General features: G+C 36.7%; 2 protein-coding genes across 4 annotated transcripts in view; one reads left to right on the top strand and one right to left on the bottom strand.

The window, feature by feature from the left end:
* LOC141398639 (uncharacterized) overlaps positions 1–7,953 on the bottom strand; it is a 44,140-nt gene extending 36,187 nt beyond the window's left edge. The window contains exon 1 of the mRNA XM_073976142.1: positions 3,521–7,953. Coding sequence (XP_073832243.1) covers positions 3,521–7,919 — 4,399 coding nt within the window. The 5' untranslated portion in view covers positions 7,920–7,953. The remainder of the gene's footprint in view (positions 1–3,520) is intronic.
* LOC141398640 (uncharacterized) overlaps positions 1–16,836 on the top strand; it is a 308,082-nt gene that overhangs the window by 210,071 nt on the left and 81,175 nt on the right. The window lies entirely within an intron of this gene.

Below are 16,836 nucleotides of genomic sequence, written 5' to 3'. Positions count from 1 at the left end.
TGAATGTACGTCATAAGGGACCATGAAATAAACAGATTACTGAAGTTTTACTCTTCTACTCTGCATCTATTATCAAAAACTCCTTCTATTTTTTTTTTAATTTAAAATTTAGCAGCTATGAGCAGCATGATTTTTTGACCTGTCTTATTTAGTTAAGACGAAAAAATTATCGATTGAAATGTCAACTGAAACCGGAATATTCTGAACACGGATCAATCAATATATAACATCTTTAGGTGTTTAGTGACGCACTTGACAAAATCCAGACGAAACATCTTGAAACTAACTCTGGGTCTTTGCATCTTTGATTTGGAAGTGTACAAAACATCCTCAAATATTCATATTGTATTTCAGATTATTGGATCTGTTATAAGAAACGCCATATAAATTTCGAATTAGAACATTTGGACAACTATTACCTGCCTGATGAAGGGGTTTGTCTTGGATAATTTAGAAAAGAGTATGTGATTTCGGATATGTCCAGAATAGTATTCATATTTTACACTTCTGTTTAGCGTCTTTCTTAAAGACGATCATCTAAATTTTAAATTAAAACATGTTGATTAATATTTGCATATTTGCTCAATTAAAGTTTTCGAATTGGCTCATAAAACAAAGGCAATCTGTTGAATGAAGTGAATACAATATTCTTAAGCATTGAGTGACTGACTCCAAGGTTGTTCATCAGAGTCCAGTTCAAAATGTTTGGGCTTCGTTAAGACTAAGCTTTGTAGAAATGTGTCCAAAGATATGAAATCTTCAAAAAGGTAATTGATTTTGTACAGTACTTATTTTTATAATTTATAAAGAGCGCCATCTAAACTTCACATGTAGCTCTAACTATTTCCAACTCGATCGATGACATATGGGGGACATATGTATGTTACAGAAACTGTTTTAGTGAGGTATTGAGTACCTTACTCACTGCCAGATCATCAAAGCTCAGGATCGATGATGTGTAGAAGGTACATATGTATGTAGATTAGGCCGGGGCGATATATATGGAAGGAAAAATTTTAACGGGCGCCTGGAGTTTCTGATTCTTGGGATTTTTTTAAGCAAAAAAGTCCAGTAGACCATATGTCTACGGTGAAAATCGAACCTCCGGATGTTGACTTGAAGTTTTTATCCAGGTTATTTGATATTTTGGCATATGACGATCTAACACAGACACAAAAGTTGTAGCCAAGACAATAATTAAGAACTCTCTAGAACATCGCAAAAACATTGGAAAACTCCTTCAGATTGTTTTGGCCTTATAAATGCGAAAATATGTCCACAGAAATTTTCTGACTATGGATTAATGCATAAAAGTTTGAAGATAAGACTGAATTTTTGAAAATTCATATCAGAATTTTACGAAACCCTCAAAGTCATGATTTTCTCCTCTTTCCAGCAAAAAAGTTTGGAAGTAGTGCAATGCAGAGTTATGATTTCATTACATCTTTCGATACAATCCACAAGGAGTTATGAAAAATGCACTTCGTTCTGTACATTTTAGAAGCACTCGCTTAAAGATCTCTATATGTAGGACAATTTGTTGATCTCTACAAAATCTGTCGCTGTATTTTTTCCAGATACAGAAAAAAGTGTCTAAAATTCTAAGTATTAGTTAAAAAATAAAGAAATACAAAATAAAGTTGCGAACATTGCGGAACTTCACGAGGCGGAAATTATTTTTGGTGTGGAGTTGGAGTTAATTTCGAAATCTGAACTGGAGTGGGAGGGCAATATAAAAAAACTCTTTGGATGATGGATCAAAATCAATTATGGTGGCATAAAATGCAGAACAGAGGAAGTAAACTAAGTCACGATTAAAATTTATGGAGAATTTTTATAATTTGTGTTAATATAATAAAGTTTTTAATATTGTTTTTTTACACATTTTTTTCACAAATAATACATGTATTTTGTTTATTCTGGAATATTTTGCTTGCTTGGCTTGCATTTTTATGCATCTTTAGGCTGCATTTAAATTCAATCCAAAGTACCGCATTAAAAGCCGTGATTTGGATCGAAAATGGCTGTAGAAGCAAAATGGAGTGCATCCTAGCTGCGCGCTCTCTTGTAAAATTCATAAGTGAATTCATAGAAAAAGATGTACTCCAACGGCACTTGTACTGTACACTTGTAGTGATTAAACTACATCCGCGGATGCAAACTTTTTGCTGGGTTCCTTATGGTTACAAAGCGTCATCTATATTTCAGAGCTATTTGCGGGGTGATTTAGGTTTATGGCTCTACTTATATAGCAAATGCGAAAACTAAATAGTAAATCGATGAAATGTAGAGGGCATAGGCATACAGAATTTATATAAATAATATTCTTACGTGTTGAGTGACTGCCTCTAGGAAATTACTATGGAAAATATATGATCTGTTCCTTTATTTTTGAAAATGGTAAAACCGGCAAAAGTAGTAAATGTTTTAAACTGCTGCCATATGCATTGTATGGCGCCTGAAGTAAAGGAACGCTTTTCGAGTAAAAAGTGGAAAAACTTGAAGATTCTTGCACGTAAAGGAACAGAGCTATAGTATGAACTATAGTAATATTGTAGTGGAAGTAACAATAACTAAACAGTTGGGAGTGTTCAAAAGAAATAAGATGGATAAAACGATAAAACGAAACAGAGTAACAAAAGTGTTTTAATAAATGCAGTATCCATCACTATTCTAATTCACTATGTACTTCCTAAGCTTGTTCAGTAAATATTATGTCGAACACATTTATCTTTCAGAATAGGCTTAATAATAACAATAATTTTTCCACAAACATCCCATACGGGACAAGGGAGTCTTCTTTCATATCAATGAGTGCACCCCGATTCATATTAGCTCAATGATATGAGACATACTGTATATACCCAAGTCCGAACGACGTGTCTTAAGACACCACTTGTAGAGAAGTTTTACGTGGCTGAAATACTCAGGAAATGTTGCCAACATTACTGAGGGGTATTTTGCCACCGTTGAAATGTTTGAATCGGGGAATCGAACCCACGACCTTCAGCTTGCAAGGCGGGTGTGCTTACCAAGTAAAGGCATAACTTTTGACAATCCCATGATATTTACATCTTCTTATTAAATCCTCAAACTCTGATAGTTTTCCGTGAACTTTTCTGTGTCTCCCTTTCAGTTAATAAATTTCGTATTTGGAAAAACACCAACCAACCATAGCTAACTATGACAGTGTTAAGTTGGCCTACCACTCACGATGGCAATAATTTCATTTTCCTGCAGCATGAGGAAGCTATTCAAATGTTTTACTGCATTCCAAAGCATCTCCACTTGAATATGCTTATTCCGCGACTCAAATGTAAAACATCTTTTGGCACACATTTGGTTCTTTTGTTTATGGGCTACGCAGTGAATGTTTCGCTTTTCTTTTCATTTGTTTTCTTTTTCATTCTTTTGAATTTAAGATTGTTTTTTTTCTTCTTGTAAAGCCACACCCTATTCTTCTTTTCAAACCAACAACAATGAATAAATAAATGTTTTGTTTTAATAAAAAAAAACTTACCAAATTTCGATTGCAATTCATCAGCCAACTTTCTTTCGCGATCATTTTGCACAACAATACGCCAAACTTGGGCACCATCATAACGTCTCAGCTTTGAGTTGAAGGGTGCCGAATCCTCTTTCTTGTCCGAATGTAAACTACTTTCATCGTAATTCATTTGATTCATAAACGAGGCATTGACATAATTGAGAACACTGTCGACAACATTAAGAGGTTTGGGTGTGGTAACAATGGCTTGATCGGGAATCACTTCTTGGGGTTTAACAACTGATACTGGTACTTGGACAATTGTGGTCAAGATGGAAGTTTGAGGTTGAGGTTTTTCTGCTTCTTGTACTTTTTGTGGTTCCTCTTCTTGTTCGGCATTAATAGAATTGTCGGTATCGTCGTTGAGTATGGGGTCATCTTTAATTTCGCTGACTTCTGGTTGGGTAGATTCTTCTTTGGGTACTTCAGCCAATTGGTCAATGGTTTGCAGAGATTCTTCATCGGCCAAGATTGTAGATTCGGATTCTTGCTGAGTGTTTTCTTCGGAAATGGGTGTTTCAGCGACCATAGCTTGATCTTCTACAACAACTTGAATTTCATCAGCCATGGGAATGACCATTTCGGATTGAGTTTCTACCACAGTTTGCCCTTCAGAGACGGGCAATTGTGGGGAAACATCAGAAGGCGATTGTGTGTCTTCATCGTTTTGTGTTTCATCAGCCATTATGGGTTGAGTTTCTTCCTTTTCGTCTTCATTTTGGATTTCTTCCATGGCTACAATTTCATCATCGGGTTTGGATTCTTCCATTGTTTCGGCATTTTCATGGGGTTCAGTTTCTTCGGCAGGTTTAACTTCTTCCATTGATTGGACTTCTTCCACAGGTTTGACTTCTTCCATATCTTGAGCTTCTACAATGGGTTTGGCTTCTTCCATTTCTACGGGTTTGCTTTCTTCCATTTGTTGGACCTCTTCAGCGGGTTTGACTTCTTCCATTTCAGGTTTGATTTCATCCATTTGTTGATCTTCTTCAGCTGCTACGGAATCTTCCATTGTTTGCGTTTCTTGAGCTTCTTCAATGGGTTTGATTTCTTCCGTTTGTTGAGGTTCTTCAGCTGCTACAGAATCTTCCATTGTTTGAGTTTCCTCGGCGGGTTTAGTATCTTCTTCCATGGTTTCGGAATCAGTCACAGATTCATCATCACTCATGGTTTCTGACACTTCAACAGGTTTAGCTTCCTCTATGGTTTCAGATTCCTCAACTGGTTTAACTTCTTCAATGGCATCAGATTCCTCAGCAGGTTTAGCTTCTTCCATGACCTCAGTTTCTTGCGTTTCTTCAATGGCATCAGCTTCTTCAGCTGGTTTAGATTCTTCAATAGGTTCAGCTTCATGAGTTTCTTCAACAGGCTTGGTGTCTTCCATGACTTCAGCTTCACCGGAAGGTTTAGCTTCTTCGATGGTTTCAGATTCCTCAACGGGCTTAACTTCTTCAATGGCATCATCTTCCACAGCAGGTTTAGCTTCTTCCATGACTTCAGTTTCTTGCGCTTCTTCAATGGCATCAGCTTCTTCAGCAGGTTTAACATCTTCCATGACATCAGCCTCTTCCATGACTTGAGCTTCTTCTACAGGTTTAGCTTCTTCCAAAACTTCAGCTTCTTCTACTGGTTTAGCTTCTTCCATAACTTCAGCTTCTTCTATGGGCTTAGCTTCTTCCATGGCTTCAGTTTCTTCAGCAGGCTTAGCTTCTTCCATGGTTTCAGTTTCTTCAACAGGCTTAACTTCTTCCATAACTTCAGCTTCCTCTGCAGGTTTAACTTCCTCCATAACGTCGGCTTCTTCTACTGGTTTAGCTTCTTCCATAACTTCGGCTTCTTCAGCAGGTTGGTCATCATTCATGATTTGGCTTTCTTCGTTTGGTTTGGCATCTTCCATAGCTTCAAATTCAGGGGCAGATTCTTCAGCTTGTATAACATTATCTTCGGAAATTTGAGCTTCCATGGCAGGTTCTAACTTCTCAACCGTATGATTATCCTCAACTGACATGTCTTCAACGCTTTGAACTTCATCAGCTTGAATTTCTGGCATTTGTTGGGCATCTTCACCCATTTCAGATTCCTCTAAAGGTTTAGCATCATCAACCATTTGCAAGTCTTCGGCAGCCACCGAATTATCCTCAACAGTTGCACTCATTTCCTGATCAACTGGCTTAGTTTCTTCAACAGGTTGGTGTTCTTCAACAACTTGACTTTCAGCTGCTTCAGGATCATCGTTGCTGGTGCCTTCATGATCTTCCTCTTGAACTTGATCAGCAGTTTGAGTTTCTTGTACGGCTTCCTTTTCCACATCTACAGTTTGAGATTCTTCTGGAGTTGGCACTTCTTCGGCAGCTTGAACTTCTTCAGCAGCTTCACTTTCTTCAGCAGTTTGAGTTTCTTCAGCTACAGTTTCGGTTTCTTTTTCAACAGCTTCTTGGGTTTCTTCGGATTGTTTATCATCTTCCAAAGGAGCTTGGGATTCTTCAGCAGCAGCTGGCATTACTTCTTGCTCTGACTCTTTGTGTTCAGTAGTTGATTCTTCTTCTTTTTGTTCAGATTCTTCAGCAACTGGCATTTCTTCGGCAACTTGGCTTTCATCAGCCATAACCTCAGCGACAGATTCTACAGGTTTTACTTCTTCGGTTTCTTCAACAGCTTGTGATTCTTCAGCATCATTGAGTGCTTGACTTTCTTCAGCAATTTCTTTGGGGGTTTCTTCCTTTACAGCTTCCTCTTCAGTAACATCAGCTGAGGAGGTTTCTTCAGGTTTTGTTTCGGCGTTGCTGGTGGGGATAGCTTCATCATGTTGCTCTGTAGCTACAGATTCCTCAGCCACATCAGAAGTTTCATCATTCATGACAGCAGCAGTTTCCTCTTGGTGCTCAGTAGCTTCAGTTTCTTCAGCAACATCAGAAGTGTCATCATTCATGACAGCGGCAGCTTCATCATGTTGCTCAGTGGCAACAGATTCCTCAGCATTATCTGAAGCTTCATCATTCATGACAGCGGCAGCTTCATCATGTTGCTCAGTGGCAACAGATTCTTCAGCAGCATCAGAAGTTTCGTCATTCAAGATGTTGGCCTCTGGGACAGCTCCATCGTCTTCTTCTTTGGTTTGTTCTTCAGCAACTTCGTTCTTGATTTCTTCCTCTTGTGGTTGTTCTTCATTCACAGCTGCGGAGGAGGATATTTCTTCAGAAACAGTTTCAGTAGCCAAGGGTTCTTCGGCCACAGAATCAGCTTCAGCTGTCATTTGTTCTTCAGCCTTTTCTACAGAGGAATCTTCAGCTTCTTGATTGATTTGTTCGGCAGCAGGCTCAGATTTTTGTTCATCGGCATCATCAGCCATTTGAGTCTCTTCTTCGATAGCTTTAATTTCTTCTTGTTCTCCTTCATCATCATTAACCTTTTCTTCGGTTTCTTTAACTTCTTCAGCATTGGCTTCCATAACCTGAGATTCTTCAACGGCTTCTTGGACTTCTTCGGCAGGTTTTTCAGCTTCCACTTCAGCAGTTTGTTCCTTAGCGTCTTCTTCCTCCATTACAACACCAATCATTTCCTGGTTATCCGATTCTTGTGGTACGGCAACCTCCGCATCATGCATGGGCTCTACTTCTTCTTCATCATCAGCCTCCTGACTGGCAGCAATAAGGGTTGGCAAATTTTCGAATTCTTCCTTTTGGGGTTCATCAGAATCCTGCTTTCGTTTTTCTTCTTCTTCAAATTGTTTTTCAATTTCTTTCATGGATTCGAAATATGCCTCAGTTACGGTTTCTGGTTCAGCAGAAGCCTCACTTTTTTCTCCAAGTGTTTCGTCTTGTTGTTCACTTTTCACTTCATCGTCGGCATCGTCGTTTTGGAGTTCAGCAACAACACTTTCCTCTTCTTCTTCCTTTACATTTTCCTGTGGAACTTCCACCATTTGAACAACTGGAGTATCAACACTTTCCAACATTAACATATCCGATGCATTTTCAACATTGCTGGCCTCCTCAGATTCGGAACCAGATTCGACCAAATTTTGTAATGCATTTTCTTCTTTGTTGGCGGGTACCAAGAGATACACATCACTTTGTCCCTCTTCAACGGGTACCAATGTAATATCATCATCATCACTATGCACATTATTCTCACTATCACTTTGTTGTTGTTGTTCATTACTTCCAGCCTCTAGGGCCAACTTTTCACTGTACTCCAATTGTTTGTCATTTTGTTGTTGCAATTCATTACTACGATCGATGGCCAAACGTTCCAATGACATGGACACTGCATTATCGATTTGTATGGCCACTAGGCACAGGAATAGACCCGATAATAGCGCGATTTTTGTCGGCGATGACAACGACGAAGAAGATCTCCTTCTGGCAAACATCTTTGCGAGATCTGATACTAAACACTAATGAGACATGTCCCATTGCTTGGTGTGTGCTTTTATACTTCAGCTGGGAAAGTAAATCCCATTTGACTATATTTTTGTATTTTGTGTTTTGTGTATTTTTTACTCTCTTCTTCGCATTTGTGTGTGAGTAGGAATCGTCGCTTGCTACGTCCGTCCATCCATCCGTACATATGTTGGCCGGCCACACGAACGACAACAGTCATACGGCACAGCGTACAACAGCAAAAACAAAAAAGACCTCTGGCTCTTTTGGCCGCATTCAACTAACGTTAACAACAACGAACGCATACAACAACAAAAACTCAAAACAACAATATCATCTAGTGGTCGGTTGTCGGTCTGTCGATAGTTCGTTTATTCGTTGAACAACAACGCCAACAATCAACAATGGTCAAATGGAAGCAGCAGAAGAAAAGCAGCAGAGTGTATTGTTATGTATGTAAATAAGAGCTTTTGTACGCGTGCGCATGCGCTTATGGGCCCATCTGTGTGAACATAGTATCTCCATACGTCGTTCCGCATAGCCATACGTTTGTCTGTCCGTCCATGTGTTATGTTCCGACTACAACAAACAATGATTAATCTTTCATTTGTTCCATTGTGGTGTTGTTATTTTTTTCTACTTCATCTGTTTTTTGTTTTCGGAAATTCTCCACTCTTCAAGTGTTACTCTTAAGAGCCACTCTTATGGCATTTGGACAACCACACAACACCATCATACAGTGGATTATAATTGATTTTCTATTCCCATGGGTATTTCCCCATATAATCCCATAAATCTGTTTGTAGCAGAATTTCTGCAAGCCAATTTTTGCACACCTATAGGTGATCCGACGTGAGAAAGTACGTGTCAACCAATTTTTTTACTAAAATAAGATCGATTCCAAGAAATAAATGAAAACGGGAAATAGTATTAAGCAGCTTTTTTGATTGCCAGAAATAGATTTTGAAGTATGTACATACTATAAAATACTTCTACGTAGGTTTAAAGGCTGCTACAACAACAACAGAGATATACCCTCAGCTTATGTGAATTGAAGCATTCATCTAGAATTTTGTGGCCCTTTTTTGTCATTTGAATTTGCTTCAAAAGTGTAGCGGAGGAGGTACTTAAAGAAATAGACCGACTTGCTCCATTATGGAAGTGGATCTTATTTTTGGACCAGTATGCAGGAAGCATGGACTTGTCTTCGAAAAACATAAGATCTCTGTAAACAAAACCACAACAATCATCATCGGTATACATTTCCAAAGGACCTTCGAACAGACCCTAAACTGCACTTACACTCAAATGTTGAACTTTTGTGGGGGAGGTAGCCTAAGGAGAGGACGGATATGGGCCATTTTAGAAGTTAAACTTAATTTGTACAAAATATTAGGAGATCCAAAGTTTGGACCAAATTGGTTGCCCCGATCAAGATACTTATATAGCATACCATTTTAGTGACATTTTTAAATATTGGGGGAAGTACCGGAAGTTGTGTACCGGTATTGTCTATCTTCGAACTGAAACTAAATTTGGCCAAAATATAACGAAGGCCAAATTTTGGACCAAATCTGTTGATCCGTTCGAGAGTTATCGTGCTCTTCAGACACTGCATCTCGTGCCATAGGAGTTTTTAAGCCTTTCGGAATGTTTTCTCAAGAAGTAGGGACTTGCCCCTGTAAGGAGCAGTGAATACAAGTTGTTACAACGAAAATCAAAGCATTTTGAGAGCTGGTCCTAAACGGGAATTCTTCGAAATTTTGTGTGGGAGGTGCCCGAAGGAATGGACCGATTGAGTCCCTATTGGAACTTCATCTAAGTCTAGTAGAAATTTCACGATCGATGGGGGTTGTTCAACCAATTTGGTCCAACGTTTGGCCTTCGTCATATCGACACCTCCAAATAATAGTATGCTAAGTCTAAAAAGTGAGTTTTGCAGGAGAAGCTCTCAAAGTTTGGAAATTTTTTTGAACTTCAGTACTATGCTAAGTCAATATTTGTTTATAACTTCTGTTCGGATTGACCGATAATTACCAAAATTAGACAGAATTTAAGTTAAAGGACGTTCGAAACCTCCAAATAATGGTTTGCTAATTCTGAAAAGCGAGTTTTGCAGGACAATCTCTAAAAGTTTGGAAATTTCTTTGACTTTCAGTACTATGCTAAGTAAATATTTGTTTATAACTTCTGTTCGGATTGTCCGATTATTACCAAAATTTGACAGAATTTAAGTTAAAGGACGTTAAATATAAAAATGTAAAGAACTCGAAAACATGCTAAGTTGACTTAGCATACTATTGTTTGGAGGCGTCGATATTATATCTAAACTTAGTTTCATGGGGCAATAAAATGTCACTAAAATGCTTGGACGAATGGGGCAACCAAATTGGTCCAAACTTTGGATCTCCTAATATTTTGTCAAAATTTAGTTTAACTTCTAAAATGGCCCATATCGGTCCTCCCACAAAAGTTCAACATTTGTTTCTTAGTGCAGTTAATTCCTAATCCACATTTTTGTCGGCAAGTTCAAATGTCCAAAAAGGGCCACAAAATTCTGAAGAGACCTTAAATACATTCGATCTGTCCGTAGGAGAAAGTTTCACTTCACATTGGCTGAGGGTATATATCTGTCGGCAAAGCCGACTGACACTTTTTTATTTGTTTTTTTTTTTTAATTAATTTAATTACACTGTGACACAAAATGGAACTCAAAGTCTAGTGGTGGACAATTTCTTTTGGATATGAAAGTCCTTGATGAGTATACTAAGAACCCATAAGGAAATTTTCGCCATAGGTGAAGTATCTGAGATATCGCGCGATGAAGTTTTTATTTTTTTTCCTATAATACTTGGTAAAATAGCTCAATATCTCTGTTTGGCGTTGTTGTAGCTTCATTTCATTCATTTCATTTCATTCTTCTAACTCAATGCCTATCATGTCCTTTTCGTCCTTTATTTCTTGAACCGTAGTGAAAGTACAACAAGATGAGATTTTTCAGCATCCAAATATTCTACAAAAATGTTGCTCAGAAGATTTTAGGTACGGCTCTCTTTGCCAATTAATCGTTTTTGTCCTGTTTTCATTGTCCTTTTTGACATTTAATCGGGTTTGGTTCAGAAATAAACTATGTTTTGTTTTTCTGCATATTCGTCATTGCTTATTTATTGACAGTTTTGGGAATGCAATGGGTGGGTAATCAATGTACCTACATTTTTTACTCTCGTAAAATTACTCGTTCGATTCTTTAAGATGAATAATACGAGTATGATGGATTCCTCATAATAGGTTTTATCATTTATTTTTTATACAAATTGCATTACTTTCTCGATTATTTGTAATATATTTTATTATCTATCTCAAATAACGAATTCTGTCATTAATTCCTAATGTAATGCATACCACATTGGCCTGCTGGGATGGTTATCTGGTATCATATGCATATCGTCTGCTCCGTCGGAAAAGGTCGTAAGTCCACTTTTTTTGGAAATAGCGTTTTTGTTACAGGATGATAGTACACGTCAAAACACATCGTATGATACAAAGAAAATGGTTGTATGTCGCGTTTTTCTATATATTTTGCTCTTGTCGGAAAAGGTCGTAAGTCCACAAAACGTACAAATTTGAGTACGAAAAGGTCGTAAGTCCACAGGAAAATGTATACTTTAAAAGACTACTACAGCTAATGTAGTTCAGATATAATGTTTAACGTTATCTATGGTTGGGGTAAAATGTAAAGAACTAGCCTACACCTTTGGATGATAATCGGATGATATTTGGCGGAGCCTTTGGGCCAAACTTTTGAACAAAAATGTGATAATTTCTATATTGCAACGAAAATTTACATTTGAAATCTATTTTCCCCTATAAGCGAACTGATTATGAAAGATGGACTTCTGGTCTTTTCATTAATACAAATTGGGATGCTGTATGTGTTCAAATATCTCATATATATTTAAAAAATTGTAAAAAACCAAGATTTTTGCTGTTTTACTGTCGTATATCTGGCATAACTTTATTAACTGGTAATTGGTGGTTTCTCTAAGGAAATTTATTCACATAACGAGATTAGTTTGTGTTCTGAATTGAATAAAGTAATACCTTCTAACGGACGGGATGTTTATATTTATTTTATATTATTAAATGATTCTAAAATAATAATTGATTGAGGACATAATGGTTTTTGCTAACAAAGAACAGTATGAATTTGGAATGGAATTAGACGATGGTGTCATGGGTCTAGCTTCCTATGGTTTTCACGGTGATTCTGAAAGCTCTGATGATAAACTTCCTAAGCCCAGGAAGACATTACATGCTAAAGATTCTACATGGTTTGCAGACAAAAACAAAAAACCCCAAACGAAGAATATATACCAAATTTCAGCCATTTCTGAGGAATATTGAGGCCACACCTTCAAAATACCGAACATCAGGAGGTACCGTTTTATTAGGGTTATATCAAAACGTGGACCGATATACACCCTTTTCAATACCAAACATCCTAAAAGTAATAGAAACTTCTATACCAAATCACGAAGATCTATCTTAAAAATTGGGAGCTGTATCTTAATTTCAAAAGACGGACAGACGGTCATGGTTATACCGACTTAGAATTTTACTCTGATCAAGAATATATATAATTTATAGGGTCTCCGCTGAATATATCGATATGTTACAAACTGAAAGACAAATTTAATTATACCCTCCATATTATGGTGGAGGGTATAAAAATCTTCAGAAATTTTGGTGTCGATATATAATTTTAACATACCGCCAAATAACTGATGACGTGAGGCATGCCGACTGTGTTCACCTTCTTAAAATGTATCTTATATTCCTGATGAAACTATAGCTATCGATATGTTGCCTTCTAATCTAAACACTTGCTTTCCAATAAGACCAAAGCTTCGTTACGCATAACATCTGGTATTTCCATTGATTTGTAGCATATTTAAGAAAGTGGGGGTGGTCGGGTCTTATTGCTAAAATATGTAGCCAGAATTGGGGAAACGGAATCGTTCGTAAATTTTTATATATAGCGCATTTAAAAAATAGAGCACAGGTGTAACCCGCTCCTCCGAAATTCAACAAAATATATAGGTTACTTCAACCAAGGGACATCCCTGTGCATAATCTGAAAATTACATGGAATAAGTACTTAGGGTCGGAGTTTAACAACCGTTGCCTCGCAAATTAATTTTCTGACCGATACTTTCATAAGTTTTGCAAAAAAGCGTTTTTTAAAAAATAGGTCCCGCCCACGCCCTCTCCGAAATTCAAAAAATATAAAGCTTTCTTTCGCCTCGGTTGTTTCTTGTATATTCTCTGAAATTTTCAAAAAAAAAATCGGTTCAGCCGTTTTTGAGTTTATGCGGAACATACAAACATACACACATTGTCTTTATATAAGATTTTACCCAAAAGTTTTGGTCCATTAAAACAAGCTTCTTCTTTGTCTTGAATTCAATTCATTCTTAAAACTTCGGGCCGATCTGAATATTACTGCGATCTACAGGACAGCTACAAAGTCGGATAAAAATTGTGGGTTTGGTCCATTTCACACCTTTCGATCATAACCAGCATCTAATGGGGTCACTTCTGGTCGGAACCCGACCTCTCCACAAAATTTCGTGACGATCGGTCCAAAATTAAGGCCTGGAGTTTTATTACAATTGTTAATGGGTGGACAGACACACATAGATAGATCGCTTTATCTCCTCAAGATATGAAAAAATGGCAAGGGGAGTGGGTCTACGACGAATACTTCGCGATGTTACACGAATATTGGACAAAACAAACTTATAATACCCTTTCCACATTGTTTTATGGCGAATAACAAAATTCCTTTACAATTCCATTTGAAAAAAATTAAAAATTTTTTTTGCGAGCACATCTACGGTTTTTGGTATAGAGGTAAAGGAAAAAAAATCGGGTTTCAAATCTACTCGCGTTCACGAAATTGGCCAATGCGCGCAAAAGTTATAGCGGTTTTTATTCTCATATAAAGAAAAAATATTTAAAAATATCTTTTTTGTTGTTATGAGAAAATGTATGCATAGATCGTTAACAGCATTCCATATCTATTCGTGGATGTTTAAAAAGTTATTAAATTTATTATTATTTTCGCGGAAAATCAACAAATAATAAAAAAATTTTGAAGTAAATCCAAATTATCCTTACCCAGAATCCGCACAAACCCTCAAAAAATAAATTAAAAAATATATGCGGAATCTAGACAATGCGTAGAAAAATATGATACCAAATTTATGGAGATTGGGTACATAAATTGCATATTATAGCAACAACAAAAGAGAAAATCTTATTGTTGGAAAATATTGTTGCAAATATTTTTTTGGTTTGATTCTAAAAATTCGAAAAAAATATTTGGGAGTTCTCCAACTATTTTGCTAAAATCCCATAGAATAATGAATGTATACTGTTAAAACTTCATCAAAAAATATGGTTTACAATCGCGAGAGTTTAACTGATTACTGTGATAACTTATATGTGTAGGAAATTAAGAGTAATATTGAAATTACAATCATTCAATTAATATTAAAATTAAAAAGCCCGTTATTCGCGAATTAGTTAAAGTCGGTTGATGCGCATTCGTTTTTGGATACAGCGAATCAATCTCTTTCAAAATTTATGCATATTTCGATGTTTCACTCAGGGGCCATTGTGTGCCGCCAGTTGCATCATACACTGCAAAAAACCTTAAAGTTGGTAAAAGTCGCGCAATGTGCATACGATTTTGATGCGCATCCGGTTTCATCATCGCCTATCAAAAATACGTCAAAATATAACAATTTTAATTAGATTCTTCAAGAACCGCGGATGTGCCTCCATATTCAATTTTTTGTGAAAGACCCATATTACTCGCGTATCTCTTTTCTTTTATGACACGCGTTTTCGCAAATATTATAATCGCAAGTAAAGGATTCCATTTATGTAAAAAATTTTAAAGAAAATCGCGGTTTAGTACGCGGATTTGTCAAAATATATTTTTGCTGATTTTCCGATTTTCAAGGTATCTATATCCGCGGTTTTAGTAGATGGACTCTATCGCGGAAGGCTTCATTAGAACCGTCCCGTAAAAAAACTAAATTCACGCGGGTTTCAAAGGAAATGGAATGACAGTTGTAAATTTTACACGCAAAAAATAGGTTTTGTAAGAAAATTCACGCATCAAATTTTGGCCTTTCGACTCCAATTACTAGGATGCTGTAAGGAGCACACTCATGAGATATGCATCAAACAACGTAAAATCACGAGTTCTATAATCGTGTTAAGAGTTTGGAATATTATCTTCTTGCGCGTCCGGATTATTAAAAAAATTCAAAAAACCCCGAAATTCCGGCTTCAAAATGTCAGCATCAATTTTAGGTGGATGCAGTGGATATATCGAAAAATCATACACTACAATCTTGTTGCCCATGGAGTATTCTGTGATTCTTTCTTTGGGGATAGGTCTATAAAATGTAAGGTTAAGCCAAAAATCGTATGGGAACATAAAAAAACTTGTTGGCTTCAACCCATTTTTACTCATTTTTCTACATTGATGCCAACACAGCTTCCACGAAAATTAATTTTAATGGTCGACATTATGGGATCCCTCCTAAAACACTTCATTTTAAAGAATTGTAGTCATACTTTATAGAATATATTAACAGTTCCCGAATTCTGATAGGGTGAAACTCGGATTCATCGATTGCAAAACATTTTTGTTATTCGCCATATACATATTTTATTTTAAAAACGTCCGTAAATTGTAGGAAAAGGTCGTAAGTCCCTACAAAAATACAAAACTGTACAAGGAAAAGGTCGTAAGTCCAAAGACATCCAATTATCTCCCAAACGTGACGTAATTTTATTAAACAAAGTACAGGTATTGAAGCGGAATAAATAATCGAAGAATACTGCCTTTACCACCATAATAAAATCTTTAATACAGAAAGCGCTGGAATGTTTTTTCTTCCTCCTGAAAAATTTTATGAGAGGGACTATCGACCTTTTCCGACGGAGCAGACGAGCTTTTTCTTTCTCCAGAAATTTACAAACATTACGTATTTTCCAACATTGGGAAGCATTTGTCGTCTTTAAGAGCACGCCACGCCCACACCTTCCAATATTGTGATCTAAGTTTTTGCTTTCCTTAGTTTTAATATGTTTACTCTCGAATCCCATATAGAAGTTAACAATTGGTGACAACAAACAAATTGGGGTTTTGGTCAGGAAAATCGATTTCTGAACCACTGTGCGGCGGTCACAACAGTGATGTGGGCGAGCTGTGTCAATATCCTCTTTTCGATAGCTTCTAAGGAAGGGAGACAAATGACTCGTCTTTGGAAATAATAAGCTTCAATTTAAAATTCACAAATGCAAATTTGCAATGGTCTACGTATAAATAGGGGCTCCAAATAACGAAAATTGTCTAGCAACAACAACATCGAAACGATCGTGGCATAGCGGTTGATGTGGAGGACTTCGCTAGATATCAATTTTCAATAGAATCTCCTTAGGTCATATAGCTCGATTACCCAAAGTGAAAAAATGAAGATTACACTGTGATACAAAAGTTTAAAAAAATGTTTCGCGGGGAGTTCTGATGAATAAATTCGGTTTTGTGGGAGTCCATGGAAGTCGAAAATACCTTTGGTTTCTTTGGCTCACTTCGTTTTTTGATTTTATAACGGTAAATGTAGTGACAAACAGTGTTTTTTGGATTTTCAACTTAAAACGGACATAACTTATTCTTTCCACAACGGATTTCTACAGCTTATTTATTTCTTTAAAAGGGGAGAATTATGTCTTTCCACAAGCCATAGTTTTTTAAAATCGGTGAACACATTGCTAAGTTATAATGGTTTAAGGTTGGAAAAAAACAATGAAATCGGTTGAAAAATA

Source organism: Musca autumnalis, unplaced genomic scaffold (assembly GCF_047663935.1).
Source record: "Musca autumnalis isolate F117 unplaced genomic scaffold, ASM4766393v1 scaffold_3, whole genome shotgun sequence".
NCBI classification, from domain to species: domain Eukaryota; kingdom Metazoa; phylum Arthropoda; class Insecta; order Diptera; family Muscidae; genus Musca; species Musca autumnalis.
Note: the sequence above shows the minus strand (reverse complement) of the source record. Positions and strands in the feature narration are given on the sequence as shown.